Source organism: Chaetura pelagica, unplaced genomic scaffold (genome assembly GCF_000747805.2).
Source record: "Chaetura pelagica isolate M959 unplaced genomic scaffold, ChaPel_1.0 scaffold627, whole genome shotgun sequence".
Taxonomy (NCBI): domain Eukaryota; kingdom Metazoa; phylum Chordata; class Aves; order Apodiformes; family Apodidae; genus Chaetura; species Chaetura pelagica.
The window spans coordinates 916,124-932,929 of NW_009953970.1; the positions used below are offsets into that span (position 1 = coordinate 916,124).

The following is a 16,806-nucleotide window of genomic DNA, read 5'->3' on the forward strand; positions in this document are numbered from 1 at the left end:
AGCAGGAAAGAATACAGAGATCATTTACCAAAGACATCTCTGATTGTGGGTGGGCTTTTTATGCAGCATCCCCCTCCTGCTTCTGTGTCAAAGTGCAGTGCACTGCTTTGGTACTGCCTACACATTGGTTATTTGCTCCCCAAAATATTTGATGTAGTTTTTATCTTTCATTATTGGGATGTACTTAGGGTATAATTTATGATAAATTCATTTGTATTTATATACACTTATTTTAACAATCACGTATACTTGTGAGAATGGAATCTTAAATTATTACAGATGTTCCACCAACAAGTCAAGGTGTGGATCATAAGCAGGTCCAGAGAGAGCTGGGTGATGTGGTACTACATCTGCACAACCCTACTATCCTTTCTTCCTCCTCAATTGAAGTTCATTGGACTGTAAGTATAAATCGGTATCAAGGAGATGGTTACATATACTGCTGAATTTTACTCTTTGACTACAGTGGAGTCACATTTTAGGACGCTGTGTAGTTGTACGCTTGCAAATGTTTTTCTCTGGAATAAGTGCTACATGGACTTTGCTTTTCCTACTTCATTAAATGTTCTCCCATTTTCACCACTCTATGTCTTTAGTGAGTGCTGCTTACAGTATGTTTAGAGTTGCAGAGTCCTCCTCTGGAAGCTAAAGGTCTGATCAAAGCTTTCCTAACTTGTATAATTTGAAGCTTTTGCACTGCTTTCAGTAGGAGGTGTATTGGTCACCTAATGAGGGAACATGGGCACTTCCCTGTCATTCAGTCACCAGCGGAGAAAATACTGCAGAATTTTGCTTGAAAATCTAACCTCCATCCTATAAACATACTGAGAAACACATTCAAACCTATATAGCCTCATCTGAACCAATTCTTTCCCACGGTGCTATGAATACCCACAGTACAGGGAGAAGAGACTAAAAGGGGAAAGGGTTTTCGGATGTTGTATTGACATTGCTCTGACAGGAGGAAGCAGGAAGTTGGCTGCATGGAGGATGTAACAAAGGAAATGGGAGAGAGGAAATGATAGTATAGAAGTCCCGAAGCAAGGGGAATAGGAACCTATGTGAAAAAGATTCAAGTAGGCTTGCAAGGCTGAGGCCTCAGTGAGAGAAAGGGTTAGAAATGTTTTACTGTGGGAAACATTTGGCCGTCAAGGTAGAATTGAACAGAATGAACAACACAGGAAACTGCAAGTGCCAAGCAATGAGATAAGAAAATATAATTCAAAGAAAATAATTTTTAAAGTAGAACACAGAATTAACTAAAACTGGGGGGTAATTATACCAGTTTCAGGAATACATCCAAAGGGAGTGATCTTTGAGGTCTTTTCAGGACTCCTATCTGAACATATCAGTATATTGGCAGGGACAGTGTAGGAGAGCACAGGGTGTAGCCCCTGCCATGCCATGGCAAAACATTTTCACACAAACAAAAGGTGCTTTTGCTTTATAGACAAACCCTAGCCCAATAGACCTAGTCCATGATCAGGGTTCCTCCATGCAGCAAGAAGATAAATAATATCTGCTGTGTTGCATGGTAATTACACTGTCACCTGCAGTATGGCCACCTGCAGCAGGCAATCTAACGTTTTAACTAATAATGACAAAACATCCTTGAGGTTCCTAGCATGAGTTTGTTTAACCTTTACTTACAGTACAACCTTTTCCAGACAGGCAGTTTTTGTCAGTCTCTTGGGTGGCCTGTGGCTTCTCTGCAATTTCAAAAATAAGCATTACCTCAGTTTCAGCTAACACATGCATTCTTTATGTCATTATTTAAAATGAGATGTGATGCTTTTTAGAGTAAAATAGCAAGCAAACAGTTTTATTGTATCATTGTATGAGATTTTTGAAAATATGGAAAATGTGATGCACTTCGGAAATTTTTGTTGTTATTGGAATTTCTTATTCATCAGAAATTGAAACCAGTAGTTAAAAGACAGTGAATGCTCCACAACAGATCACCTGTATAGGATAGTTTTCTGTTTCAGCTATAGCCAAACACATTGATTCCCTCCTTTGTTTACATGAAGATCTCTTTCTCCATACATGTGATATAAAATTACCTCTGTCTAAAAAGCACTCAGGATCACTGAGTATAATTTTGATCTACTTTTCCAAGCTTCATCTGTGTTACCATATTTAGTTTTATGACCCTCTTCGGAACCCTCTCAAAACAGCCATCTGCCTCCAGCAAAGGAGCCTCCCATGACATGGTTGGTTGGACATGGAGGGAGTGCTTGGACATGCCTGCCCTCTGTCAGAGCCCAGCCTAATCACAGCCATGGAGAAACTGCCAGCTGGTTGCCCTTTCAACTCTCTTTCACCCAAAGGAAGCAGGCAGAAAGCACTGCTCATTTCATGGATCTTGAGACGCTTCCACACCTCGGCAGGCTCTTTCTTTTGTCTCCATATTAATCACCCTGAGTTGTGGAGCTGGAGATCCTGTGCCCTCACCCTTCCTTCTTTGCCCTGTGCACTGCTGGGCAGATTCAGGTGGACAGAAGTCTAGCCTGTCCTGAACTTCATTGCTGTGTGGATGTTGTGGCTGTTCATTTCACAGACCTGGGTCGTATTATACAACTTCATTATCCCCCTTTAATGCCTTCATAAATCCGCAGAAACCAGTGCAGTTCTACCAGGATCCAACAGATTAAGGCATTTGTGAATCAGGCCTGTAATTTGCTGTAATGCAAGGAGCCTTTATCTATTTCAGCAGTGTTGTTTACTTTGAACAAAATGAATGGATAGTCCCAGAACTGTGCATAGTATCACAGACCTCGTTCCTGGTGTATATTTGTTAAAAGATGTGTTGTGTCTTCTGCTGTTTTGCCAGGTGGACCAGCAATCCCAGTATATTCAAGGATATAAAATTCTGTACCGGCCAACACCAGCATCCTATGGAGAGTCAGAGTGGTTAATCTTTGAAGTGAGGACTCCAACCAAAAACAGCGTTATCATTCCTGAGCTGAAGAAAGGTGTAAACTATGAAATCAAGGCCCGCCCTTTTTTTAATGAGTTTCAGGGAGCAGATAGTGAAGTGAAATTTGCAAAGACCCTGGAAGAAGGCAAGTAGGAGCCAGACTCCCTTCATCTTTCCTTTTTGAAGTAGTAGTCTGGCCTGCTTTCCTCTGATATGTTCATTATTTGATTTTGTTTGAAGTGCATGCTGTTTGAGAACAGCAATCTTAGCAGAGGAGCCTGTCTTGGGCTGATCATTATGTGAATTGTTTGGGGACACAGAAGTAAATATTCAGAACGACACGCGAGAGACAGAGAGAGGGATGTGCAGAAATCCCCTCCAACACACAATGGAAAGCGTGCTTTTTATCTTCCCTTCAGTGTGCACTCCTCCCTGCTGAGTTCATGGTCTGGTCACAAGTGACTTCTGTCAGATTCAAGCACTTGCTAATCACTATCTTGAGTAGATAGCAGACACTGCAGAAATCATCAAAGCGCTATAGCTGGGGGAATGGAAACCACATTTTTAGAAAGCTTTTATATCTGGATCAATCAGTAAGACAAAATGAAAAGATGAATGAGGGCAACAGATACAGTGGACTAAATCATATGTTTCCATCTCATACATGTGCTAAAAAGAGAGGGCTCATGAAGTCCTTCTTCTTGTTGCTGCTCAGGCATAAAGAGTATGCAAAATGGCTAGTGCCTCTGAATAGGGTTTTCAGTGCCTCTGTTGGGATGTGCAACCCTGTCCCTTCTCTCTTCCCTCACCATTATAAATGCCAGGTAGTTCTGGTTTATTTGTGCAAATGGTGTGCTTAACTGCTTATCTTAAGCATCAGCTAAGCATCCAATTTTTAGAAAGACTATTTCAAATTAAAAAGTCAGATTGTATTGTGCGTTCATATTAACACATTCTGTCCTGATTTTAATAAGTTTTGTATTGTGCATTATTATTTATGGCCTGGAGGAATTGAGATTTAGCATTCTACTGGGATCAATTTATAGACTTTATTTTTCAAAACTGTTGATCCTGGGTTAGATGATTAGCGACCAGTGTCAAATTCAGTGCTCAGGACTGTGACAAATATTCAGGTAATGGATATCTTGAGTTTGGGCAGCCGGATGATGAGTGTGGCTTTTCTTGTCCTGCACAGCAAGACTGCAGCAGGACTCAGGAGCCTGGTTGCAGGACCACATAACTTTCCTTCTATGTAAATTTAACTTAAAGGCAAGAACTGCCCTCACTGAACAGTGGGGCATACAATAATACATTTGTGTAGCCCAGAAATCAGCTTCCTCTTAAAAAACCTCACTTCTGCATCTGATGAACTTAATGGTTCAATCTTTTTTTTCCAAACAAACAGCTCCTAGTGCTCCACCTCAGAGTGTTTCAGTAACTAAGAACGATGGGAACGGGACGGCAATTGTGGTCACCTGGCAGCCACCCCCTGAGGACAACCAGAACGGAATGGTTCAAGAATACAAGGTACTACTGGCATGCCTTGATCCCGTGGCAGAACGATTATTGGCCAGGTAGTGACAGTCAGGTGGTTCGTGGATGCCTGGCTCCATCTAGTGGTTAGTCACAGAAAATGAGGTGGAAAACCACGTTGAATCACGCTCCATATTTAGTAATTCTCTCTAGATGGTAGCAAGCAATTAAAACAGCCTCCATAAATCAAAGCAAAGGGTCAACACTCTTAATTAAAACAACTACCTTTTTACCTTCATTAAAAATTGAGAAATGCACACACAAGTAGAAAGGAAACCATACCTGTTTAAGGACCATTTTCTGACTCAAACATTGGAGGAGGTAATAAATATAAACAGGCTTAATGAGTTGAAAAGCTCAGGGATAATAATTAACAGTGTTAAGATCGGAGTAAATTATGCGTAACTGGGTAGTTAAAACAAATGGAAAGCTCTTAGGTAAAGAAGGTGATTTTATAATAATAAACATATTTTTATAGAAAATTTTCTTTTCTTTCACACAAACACAGCTCTCATTAAGCTATTTCACAAAATGTAAGTACGTTATCAAGTGCTTGTTATTAGATGTTCATTTAGCAACACACTATTTATTTTTGGTTCAAACTGCTTTGCAATAATTTACATAGCAAATTCAGCTTTTTTTTTTTTTTTTTTCCAAAGCAAACTACAGACATTTAAAATGTCTAGTTCTGGATATGATGTAAGCGTTATAGCCACCAAGAGGAAGGATCTTTTGTTTCACTGCAAATACATATCACATAGAAAATTTTTTAAATTATAATGTCTTGGCTTTCTTTTCCAGGTTAAAACACTGTGCTATAGACATGTATTTCTAGCCATCAAAACCCATTGTGCTTTTTGTATTTCCTCAACAGAAAAGGGAATGAGAAGAGATCACTAAGCTTCATGGTCAATTTAGAATAATAAAATGCCTTTCAGAACCTGGTCAGCTGGTAGAAAAATCAGTTTATGGCTTACTTTCAGATATATAATGTAATTGGAAAAAAATATATTTGCAAAGTTATTTTTTTAAAGACAGAGCTTGAGCTGAAGAGATGGAATTATTTTCATCAAGAAACTGCATTAGAGGAGTGTTAGGTTTGTAAGGACAAAACAATAAAAGTCAGGAAATTCACATTTCCCGGTGGATATAGTACCTGACATGCCTGCTAGCATTCGGATGTAATAGGCTGTCAGGTGCAGGAGCAAATGTCTTGTAGTGCTTGTGTAGCAGTAGATGGCACACTGACATGCTTCACAGATAAATTTTTGGTGTAGGTGCCGTTATTGCTGTTTGTGCTTTTCACCATTGACACAAAACAGACACAATGAGTATATGTGTAATTGCTATTTAAATTGCTATATGTAATTAATATTTTTGTCTAAAACCTAAAAAAATGCAGAAGTGATTATATAAGATCAAGAACTAATATCAAGACAAAACCAAAGTCTTGTAAAATTTTCTCATTTTTCTTTGATCTTTGTTTTTCTATCTCCTATGTTTTCTCCCAGAAAAAATGGTACTCATATGTGGGGGAATTCTTTGTCTTCTCAACTAAGGTCTAAGGCAAGAGTGTAGCTTATGTAATTAAAGAATAAAGTAAATAGTACGGAGGATACCATCTTAATTTAAGAAGTGTCAGTAGCACACAGAAAAAGCCAGAAATTCAAATCACATCACGTCATTACCTCCTTCTCTAGCATGAAGCTAGAAATTCTCTTCTTATACTAATTCTCTCTTCACTTATGTGTCTATAATAATGTGAATGCCTCCTTCCTTCGTAGCATTCTAAAAGCTCCTTTTCACTTCCCTGTTCAGGTATACAATCAAATAAAGTATGGCAAGTGCTGAACAACCTCCTGTTTGTTTAATGTAACATTCTTGTTTTGTGAATTTCTCCAAAACATTTTTATGAATTTGTAATTCACAGTTACAAGTACATAATAAATTGTTTTTATTGTTTGCACATACACCATATATAAGATGGCAGTAACAATTACAGTGAAAATGACATGTCAAAATGTCATCTTAAATGTTTTGTTCCTCACTTTATTCTTATTTACATATTAATGTTTTCATGGAACATCTTTTGGTATTTAAGAGCAATATTACTAATATTAATTATAGTTATACTACTACTAACTTGAAACAGTCTTTGCTTAGTATCAGAATTTTAAAAGGAGATTCTCTCGTGTGCCTGACATGTTCTGCCTCAGCATTTATGTATATACTGTGTTGGGATTCTGTTTCAGAGGAGGTTAAAATACATTTCAGCTCCTCGCAGTGTCCCACTAGTCTTGTTTCGTGCTTTGGCATCTACGGAAGGAAAAGAGCCATACAATGTCCTGAAGGTGAAATAAAGTTTCCAGTGTCCAGGCAGAAAAGACCTTACAGAAGGAGCCCTAGCAATTGTTGTATATGTGAATCTCTAGCTCATTTACCTGGACGTCTCCACAGCAGTAGAATTGCACAAGAGATTAAGAGCAGCTGCCTGAGTAGTAAATCTTCCAGGAGCTCCTTATGTCAAAAGCAAGACCTTACCTCCTGTGTGTAGTCAGCACAGGTTCAGAAATGCTGCTGTTCTCAGGAAAGTTTCCTTCTCAACAGATAGATTAATGAATTTTACTAATTTAACTTTCTGGGTAAATATTCCTTGTAGAGCGCTACATTTGTGGAAAGGGAATAAAAAGGAAATCAATACAGCTTCATAAATTTTTTAGGAGATCTAGATTAGCTGCTACTTCATCTTTAATAGCAGTTGGAAGTTCAATCATAACCTTAAAAGCATTTGCCATGTCAACAGTGCAGGCCTAAAAAGATTAAAATATGACATTGTTTCTACCAATCACTTAACATCACTGATGTAATTTATAAAGTGGTGAATTGCAGTTGGTAGGCCTGTGTCCTGATGTCAAACAAAAAATGAGATCTGGTATCATGGCTGTTGTCTCTAAACAGAAGATGGCATACTTCTCAGTCCTTGTATCTTGCTGCCATTCTTAAAAAAATGATACCAGTTCTTTTGTGGCATCATGTGATTAAAGATTTGCCCTTGCACCTGAGTGAAGAAAGCCTTGCTTGATGAATGGTGCCTGAACAAGAGAATTGCAAATTCATTTAACTGAATGCTCTTACTTTCTTGTTTATGTGAATGATTCTTGGCTATGGGGCTTCCCTTATTTGTTGCACATTACTAATGCTTTTAGTTTTATTAGCACTGATGTCACTGGTTGAACTGTAGATTAATCACAGTAAACCCATTAATAATTTTAGTAGTTGGAGCTGTTCTTTGGAACAAGAATTATCTTTTCAGTATTCATACAGTGCCTAGGACAGCAATCCATGACTGTAGATGTTAGAGTAGTGACCAAGTCTAAATTTCTTCAGCAGAAGGGAATGTGTCATCCTTCTGTCTGTTTATCCTTTGGTGTTAAATTTTTAACGTTTATGCATAACACACACTTACTTCTTTGCAGGTTTGGTGTCTTGGCAATGAAAGTAGATACCATATAAACAAGACAGTAGATGGTTCCACCTTTTCTGTAGTCATCCCCTCCCTAGTTCCTGGTATTCGATACAGCGTGGAAGTGGCAGCAAGTACTGGGGCTGGACCTGGAGTGAAAAGCGATCCTCAGTTTATCCAATTAGGTAAGCCTGCTGGTAATCCTATCTATTGGTTTCAGTGATTTTTGTTTGCTTGCTCTTGTCTTTTATGGCAGAAGAAATACTTTCAAGACAAGTAAAATAGATAGTGTTACTTGATCTCTGGGATAGCAGGATTTGACATTTCTGGTTTTAAACTTGCCTTAGAACTGCATTCTAAAAATGGGATTATAACAACTCTTTTTTTGGTTTTGTTTTGTTGTTTTGTTTTGTGATCTCCCAATTCAGCAGTGTTTTTTGGTTATTGATTTTTCAGAGTGTTAAGACTGGTACATTGAAACATGTAGGGGAGTATGAATCACCAAGTGTTGGTTCACTTTAGTTTATTGTTGTAATTTGTCTTGATCAGATTTTATCTTTCTTTATCGAAGCAAAACCCAAGAGCAAGCTAAAATTAGGCATAATAAACATTAACTCTTTAAGAAAGCTAGTAAATAACCTGAGTACAGGAAAAAGAGCTCACACATATGATTTACAATAATCTTGACCTCCTAACTTTGTTTACACCAAGCATTTGTCTGCCATAAGTGCAGATCAAGGGCATTGCTCCTGGATGTATGTGGGAGAAATGTATCTTCTTATTTATGTAAAGTACCTTAAGGTGTATATAGTCACAAGCTGTTTTACCAGTGTGCTTATGTGAAAATACCTTATCATTACAGTATATAATTATGAAAGAAAACTCAGCATGTTGGTTTTGACTTTGTCCTGTCTGTCTCTATCATTAGTAGATCTTCCTTGTTTTTTCAAGATCTATCATTACCGCATGTGAAAACAAGATCAAACAACTAATATATTCCCTGGCAAATTACATGTACCTTTTCTTGGCTATTAAAATGAAGGTCATCTTTAGCTTATTTAACTTACACAATAATATGATTCCCAATTACATTAATAGAGATTTTACAACAAAAATACACAGTTTATATTATAGTCCATTAATATGTGCAAACCCCATAGTTATTTTTTGGATTGTTCTTTCCTACAGCCAGCTTTCGAGTCAAGGTCAAGATTGCTAGATTTTTTAAATATTTAATTAGCGAGGCTTATGAGTGTAAAATAACGGAGTAAACTCAATAGTCAAAACCAAAGACTTCATAACTACTTCTTTTTTTTTTTTTTTTTTCTGTTGATAAGCAAATGCAAAATGAAGGTGAAATTTATAATGGAACTGAATCACTTTGGGGTTTTCGTAAGTGGAAAAAGAAATAAATTATGCTCTGCCAGGGTAAGATTTTTGTCTGCTTATGGCTTCCTGGCTTTTACTGACACTGTTAGAAAGCATGGAGCAATCACACACACCAGAGAGTGTTCCAATATGTAAGTTGGTAGAATCCAGGTATTACCTTGAGGTTGGGGTTTGCTTTCATAGTTTGTACTGCTTGCTTCTAATTAAGTGGCATGTCCAAATCTTCATATACTGTAGTAAAACTCCCATAATTTGGTTGTTACATGGCAAAGACCTGAAGACAGAAGCCTCGTGGAGATCCATGCCACTTGAAACAGCACAAGGAAGTACCTAGACAGTGCTGCGGTCTTTTTGGCAACCGCAGGAGGCTGCTGAAAAGTAGTACTAAAATTGAAGACAAGTACCTTTGAGTAGCAGAGATTAACTTAAAATCATCAAGGCAGATGAATGGCTCCAGTTTAACTCTTCCCTGTGATGTAAGTTAACCTACAGCCCCCATACAGAATCACATTCTTAGTCCTTGGATATGCTCCCAGCGTGGGGGTGGAGCAGACACTGGAGTTTTCTGGTAGCTCTTCTGAAGAAAGAAAATTAATTTGTTGATGTCATCAATTGGCACTTTTCACCAGCAATAAATTACATAGTTACAGAGAGAGGGAAGGGAGGCCAGGGAGAGGGAGTGAAGAGGACTGAGGATGCCTTTTAGATGGTGTGAAAGAGTCCTTACTCCCTGTAGGTACATGTTCTAGGAGCTGCATGTTTGCCACTGCTAACTTCAAGTTTCTACCCAACTAGTCCTTCAGGAAATATTTTCCTGATCTGAATTAACACAATCCTTTCTTTTTTTTCTTTTTTTAAGCTGATTAAGAATTCTGTGTGTGAAAACAGGATTTACTACATGATTTAGATATTAATTTACTTATTTCTTTTTTTTTTTTTTTTTTTTTTTTTTTTTTTTTGCTATCTTTTTCATTGAAATAATACTTCTCCTTAAAATGTCTGTCCTCCTGTGTTTTTCTTACAAAAATGTAAGATGAGGTTGTGGCTGGCTCTGGAGCATCCAAAGAAGAGGGTTTTTTTCTCAATGTAGCCTGCTGCTCATATTTGAGACTGCGTGCTGTGCAGGGTGCTCCCAGGTTTGTGACTCTGAGAAATGCCTGGGCAGGTGGGTGACAAGAGGAAGCTTCACCTTTCAGAGGCCACCTTCCAGAACAAGAGGGGAGGGCAGGAGAAACTGAGCTCTGCGAGCTGAGGCGTGCAGTCGGAGTCCCATGCATCAGCTGAGCTGTGATAACTGACCTTCTGCACATACTTAACCTGTTACAAAGACAGATACAAATTGTAAGCTCAAAGCTCTTTCATTGTCCATGTCACATCTGACATGAAGCAGCTCACTGAGCTGCAGTACCCCAGACATTCCATGCCACCAGGGACAAGCCAACCATATACTTACTTACTATTCCAAAATAATCTTTCAGTGTTGAAAATCATGAGATCAACCAAAAAAACATCTGTCTTAAAACACTTTCCTTGGGGCTTCTGAATTTTGCTCTTGATTTTTTAATTACTTTTTCAATCTTTCTGTGGAATTCCAGGGGCTGGAAAACCACTTGTTTGTTCTGAAAGAAAGGTTGGTATTTTACATAAAGAAAGACTGCAAAAGCTCTAGTGGGAAGTAGAAAAAAAAATTATATTTCATGAGAGCTGAGCAGAGCTCACTGTATTATGTTTATAATACTTTGCTGTGGAGAAAAAAATCACAGAATTTTGATAAAACGTTTTTTCTTGTCACAACATGTAACTTTAGGGTATTGGTTACAAAACTGCTTCATTCATAAAGGTGAGATCTATCACAACCTTTTTTTTTTTTTTTTGCTGATCTCTGGCCTAACTTTTGTACAATGATGTGATACTAGCTGAGCAGTATTATGTATGCTTGTTGATTATGTATGTTGTATGCTTGTAGTGAAATTGGAACATAATGCAACATATATTGTTCAGGGTATCAGCTCTGAGAAGCCCCACAACTGCAGTTAACACATTATTTGTATGGATCTATGATGGGCAGTTATTTGTTAAGAGATGTCTACACAATTATTATAAACATTGAGTGCATTATTCAACCAGTGGATGTCTCAAGTGTACAAAACACTGGAAAGTCTCATTGAATCTTTCTTGTTCTAATGGCTTAATTTAGGAGATGTGATTTGTGAACTAGCTAGCATGCCTTCAGAGATTTTATTCTGTCAGCCCTTCAAGTACTTTTACTGTGAAAATTGTACAGGGGTTTTTGGTTGATATTTTTGTCTTGTGGCCTACAAACGACTGGAAAAAAATATTACCTTTTTTTGCCCTCACAGCAAGAACTTCCGAGCCAGTTCAGTGCTGTCTCCTCAAACTGTATGTTATAAGGTTGACATGCAAAACTGATGTTTTTTTCAGTTTTGGAAATGTATGTAATTAGCAGGGAGACAAAACTAAATCATTTTCATATTGCATTATGCACATATATTTGAGGAAGTGCTCAGACAATATGTTTCAGATTCTAGGTGTTTTACAAGTTTTGAATTGCCAGAATTAGCTATCAACAAAAGTTCTTACTTGCTGTTTGGAGTTTTGCATGCTAAATGAGACAGGCCTATGGAAAAGTACCATCCCATAGGTTGTACACATACAGGGCAAAGTTAAGGTTTCTTGAACACCTGTGAATCTGGAATTTTATGTCTTTTTTTAATCTTTGGCATTCCAATCTTAATTGTATGTTAATATTTTAACATTTCACTCCTTAGACATTAGTTTTACATTATTATTATTATTAATAATATATCACATTTAAGATTTAGAGATCCTAGTTCTTCTTAATGTAAATTTTAATGAATTTTTCTTGAAGTTTGAAACTTGGAGCTTCAAGACAGTCAGATCACGTAGTCTGTGAGCGACAGCCATAGCAACATTATCTGTGATTAAAAAGAAGGCTCTTATCTTGGGGTAGAAGAAGGGATGAGTCACTGTGATAATATGCTGGTTTCAGGGAGTTGTAAGATCAGCCTGCTCCAACAACTCTGAGGCATTTTCAAGTACATTAAATGCTGCGGCTGCTTCTTTGGCAGCAAGATGCTCTTTGCTGCAGAATGTTTATGTTCACTTATTATTTTGGCACATCTTCCCGTGGAGTGCAAGCAGGAACAGGAATGTTGATTATGAACCGTTTATATCTCAGCCAAAGCTTCCAGAAATTTCCTGGGATGAAGAAAAAGTACTTTTTTAGTTCAGGAGCAGTTTTCCTAACTGATCATTCAGGATCTGACAAGAATATTATATATAGAGAGGGAAGATGCCCTTCTTAAAAAAAGGCTTCTAAGATATTGTTCCTGGAAATTTTTTGTAATTAGGGGTTCACTAGATTTTGTTCTCTTTATATTTAGTTTACTCTCTATTTTTTAATTATAAGAGGAGCAGGTCATGGGTCAAATGTGGTGTCTGGAAAGACCTTCCATCTTTTCTATGATTTTGTTTAAGTGACTGTGTAGGAACATATACACATTTTTTTCTTCACCGTGCATGTAAATATATACCAGCTAATTTAATATAGTGGCTCTAACAGTCTGCCAGTGTGCAACGTGCCATAAACCTAGTTTCTTAAAAGCAAATATATTCATATGCTATTCTTATTCTTGCACTGGGTAGCAAAATAATACCATGAAATGAATCTTAATTAAAAATCAGAACAATAAATATTCAAAGAGGTTCCTCACTATTTTGTAATCTACAGACATGCATTAACTGAGCAATGCAAAATGTTTCTATATATAAAAGTGCAGTCCTTCTGTAAGGCTGAATTCCAGTTCAAAAAACATTCTTCATTGGCTTTTGAGTGTGTGTGCTTCCTCCGCCCGGATTTATATATATATATGTATATATTTAAAGGATAGAGATAAAACATGTATTGGGACCGTAGGGCCTCTAAAAATCTCTTGTTCTCTTCCATTAAGATGTGCAAGGTAATGTAGCCATTTAAAAATATAGAAATAGTAGTCTTACTTGTTTTGAAAAGAGACTGATGATGCAAGTTTTCATATCTTAATATGGCCTCAGCTGCAAGGAGACAGAAGATGAGATAGAGAGTGACAGATTTAATTCATTGGTCACAGTATACTTTATACGTTTAAGCCCATCTGGCCACTTCTGTGGAACTTCACTTGGCTGTCTCCATAAAATCTGAAGCAACCCATCTTAACCTTGCACAAATAGGCATGAAATCTATAAACCCACCAGACACAAAGGGTGTATTAGTAAGAAAAGAATGAGACTGCCTGGTGAACTTTCAGACTAGGCAGTGCACTTAAGATCACAGAAGATAAAGGGACTTGAAAGATGGAATAAAATTTCCAATAAGGTAGCAGTCAAAGCCCGTGGTGATTCCTCAGCAAAATAGGTATTTGACCTTGATGTTGAAAAAAATGAAATCTGGAATTCTTCACTGGAAGAAGGTGCTATCAATTTAACCATTTCCCATTCAAAAAGGTATCCTTTTCCAGGGGAATTTTGTTAATTGTATGATTTGTTGTGATTCCATTGCAATTTCTTACAGCTTATTTAGGCTTATTTTGGAATAATGCAAGACATGTCATAATTTAAAAAGAATTATATCTTCACGGCTTAGCCTGTAATGAAAAGTTATTGGTTTTTAAGTAAATACATTTTCATTTATTACGTAGTTTATATTCATATAATTAATAACAGTGTCTTTCTTCTTAAAACACTAATCTCTCATTCTGAATTTGATGTCATTACTCAGAGTAAAAAGCAACTAACTTGAATTTAAAGAAGAGTAAAAACGGGTATTTCAAAGACTAAACTGTGGAATGTGTAAAGCAATATCCACCCTGAGTAAACGTTTCAAATTCTTGCCCTCATCCTGTGCAGTAATGATATTTCCAGTACACTCTCACTGTAATGATAATAAACCAGGAAGGCAGTATTTGACTTTGAGTTGCTTCATTTCAGTTAGAAAGCACTGATCACTGTCTGAATTTTCTTACTCCTGTTTCTAGGAGATTCTTGAGAAAGTTCAATACAGAAAGAACAGAAAAGATTGATTTATGCAGGTGCTGTCTCTATTTAAAAAAAATTTTTAAAGGGTGTGGAAAAAGACATATTTGTTTTATTTTATCTGGGATATTTAAGGATAAACCGTTTTTGAAAAGGGCTGCTTGTTCAGTAATAATGAGACTGCTTAACTTTTTACAATTCATAACTCCTTTTTTAGTTATCCTTTGGCTTTTTCACCCACATCAAGAGGGCGGGATTGGTTGTTTGTACTTCTTTACATACTTCTGAATAATCATTCTTTTTCAGTTGAGGTCAAAGTGAGACACTGCAATGAGTATGCTAGATTGTGTAATACAAGATTTAAGTCATCTGTCAGGAACTGCTAAATGGAAGTGTATCTCTCAATATCAATCTCATGTGAATGTACTTTGAATTGGTAATTTTGTGATTTTCAGTTATGAGAGTGGATGTTTGGGTAGCTGATTTCCAGCCATTTGCAGAGCTCAAAGAACAGACTAGAGGTTTCTTACTTGAGCTTTCTTTTACTTGCTGTGTTCTTTACTGACTCTGAATAATTTTCTGAAGCTGGTGTTGCTTTGCTAAAAGCTCTCAATTCAGTGGTACATCATTCCTACCTGTTTTAAAAAATAGCAGCTTTGAAATTTATGAGCCTGACTTGCTATTTATATGCCTAGGGGCCTGATAAAGTGATTTTTGTAAACAAAGGTCAGTGAAGTTGGAAGTACCTGTCTTACATGGAAAACAAACTATTTCTATCTAGAGCTGTATAAAGAGATTCAGAAGAGCAGTCTTAAGGATTTTACCTTGAAAAACTCTCGGTTCTTTTTGTGCTGCCTTTTACAGTTGTTCATTCAAATTAATTGGCTATTTTGGGTGTCTTTTTTATCAGATTCTCATGGAAACCCTGTGTCTTCAGAAGATCAAGTCAGTTTAGCCCAGCAGATTTCTGATGTAGTAAAACAGCCTGCCTTTATTGCTGGAATTGGTGCAGCCTGTTGGATTATCCTGATGGTCTTCAGCATCTGGTTATACCGCCACAGGAAGAAGCGAAATGGACTCACTAGTACTTACGCTGGTATCAGAAAAGGTGCTGTATTATATATTTCATTCCACTGAGTACTGAATGACTGTTTACTGGCTATTTATCATCAGTCTCTTGTTCTTCTAAGGCTCAATGCAGCAATTATCAAATTACTTCAGTACTTTCAGGAAGTGTGGATCAGGAGCCAATGCAGAAAGCAGTGATATTTACATACTGTGTTAAACCAGGCTTTAAAGCATAAGCCTTTAGCAAAATACCTAGACTAGCTTTTCGTAAAGAAACTCGTACAAATGAGAAACATAGTGATAGTTTTAAGGCTAGGAGCTTCCAGTATGCCCTTGCTACCTGAGACTGTACCCTCTGGAAAGGAGCCAAGTGGATGGTAGTTCATTGTCCCTCCTGTTTGGTCTTTCGCTTGCTGCTAAGAATACTAACAGTGGTGTACATTACAGTAGCGCTTTTGGTGTGTGTACTGGAGTTTCCTTGTGTTCCAGAGGGATGTGGTGAAGTGGCTGTTTGCAAAAGTGCAACGGTCAGTAATACTTTCTGAGACTCTTTCATAAATGCTATTGTGAGACCCTTCTTTGGGGTAGAATTCTGGGCCTATCACATCTCGTATCTGCATTTGGTTAGAATAGTAGCAGTGGAACTGACTTAAAGCACTCTTAATTTTAATGTTGTTGAGACCTTTTATGTCAGCTTGTCAGTGGCGAGCAGGGCTTTATAATATACTGTGTGACAAACAAAATTAGAATCCCTACCTGAAAGGTCTTCTGGAGTAAAAACTTGATTTCTCTTGATTTAATAATCTGTTGATTAAGCTGTGATGTTAAATCTGAATTCAATAAGCTACATTTCATTACATCAAAAAGCAGTACCTCATAGGTACTCAAAGAGTGAGAATCATTAAATTCTGATATGAATCAGAAGCTGGAAGATCTTGCTTTTCAAGTAATATAGGGAGATTGTTTTATATTTACCAATCAAAAGATAGACCTGAGCTTCAAAGGTGTGCACATCGTAATGTATGAAGGATGTCATGAGATTTAAGTTCTTTAGTCACTTCAAGAACGAATGTGTGATGGGCAAAACAGACGGGCAAATATATCACAGATGTTTTTAAACAGTAGCAGTGTGGTTGTAGGATAGGAAGTGGTGCTAAAAATAGCAACTGAGTGAGTAGAAACATGGAAGTAGTTCTAGAACGTTTATGTCCTCCATGCTATTAAAGTGTCAATGCTTCCGGTAGACTTCAGGCACAGTGGTTATAGCAGAAATTAGGGATTAATTTCACCTTTGATTTTGTTCTCCTAGGATTTCTTAGATAAAACAGACCCTGACATACTGCTGCATTGGCCTGCCCTGTTTTGTTTTACTAATAGCATG

General features: G+C 37.3%; 1 protein-coding gene across 1 annotated transcript in view; it reads left to right on the plus strand.

Moving 5' to 3' along the window:
* Positions 1-16,806, plus strand: part of ROBO1 (roundabout, axon guidance receptor, homolog 1 (Drosophila)) — a 627,322-nt gene that overhangs the window by 571,832 nt on the left and 38,684 nt on the right. The window contains exons 15-19 of the mRNA XM_010002162.1: positions 280-401; positions 2,834-3,065; positions 4,326-4,447; positions 7,930-8,101; positions 15,268-15,465. Coding sequence (XP_010000464.1) covers positions 280-401; positions 2,834-3,065; positions 4,326-4,447; positions 7,930-8,101; positions 15,268-15,465 — 846 coding nt within the window. The remainder of the gene's footprint in view (positions 1-279; positions 402-2,833; positions 3,066-4,325; positions 4,448-7,929; positions 8,102-15,267; positions 15,466-16,806) is intronic.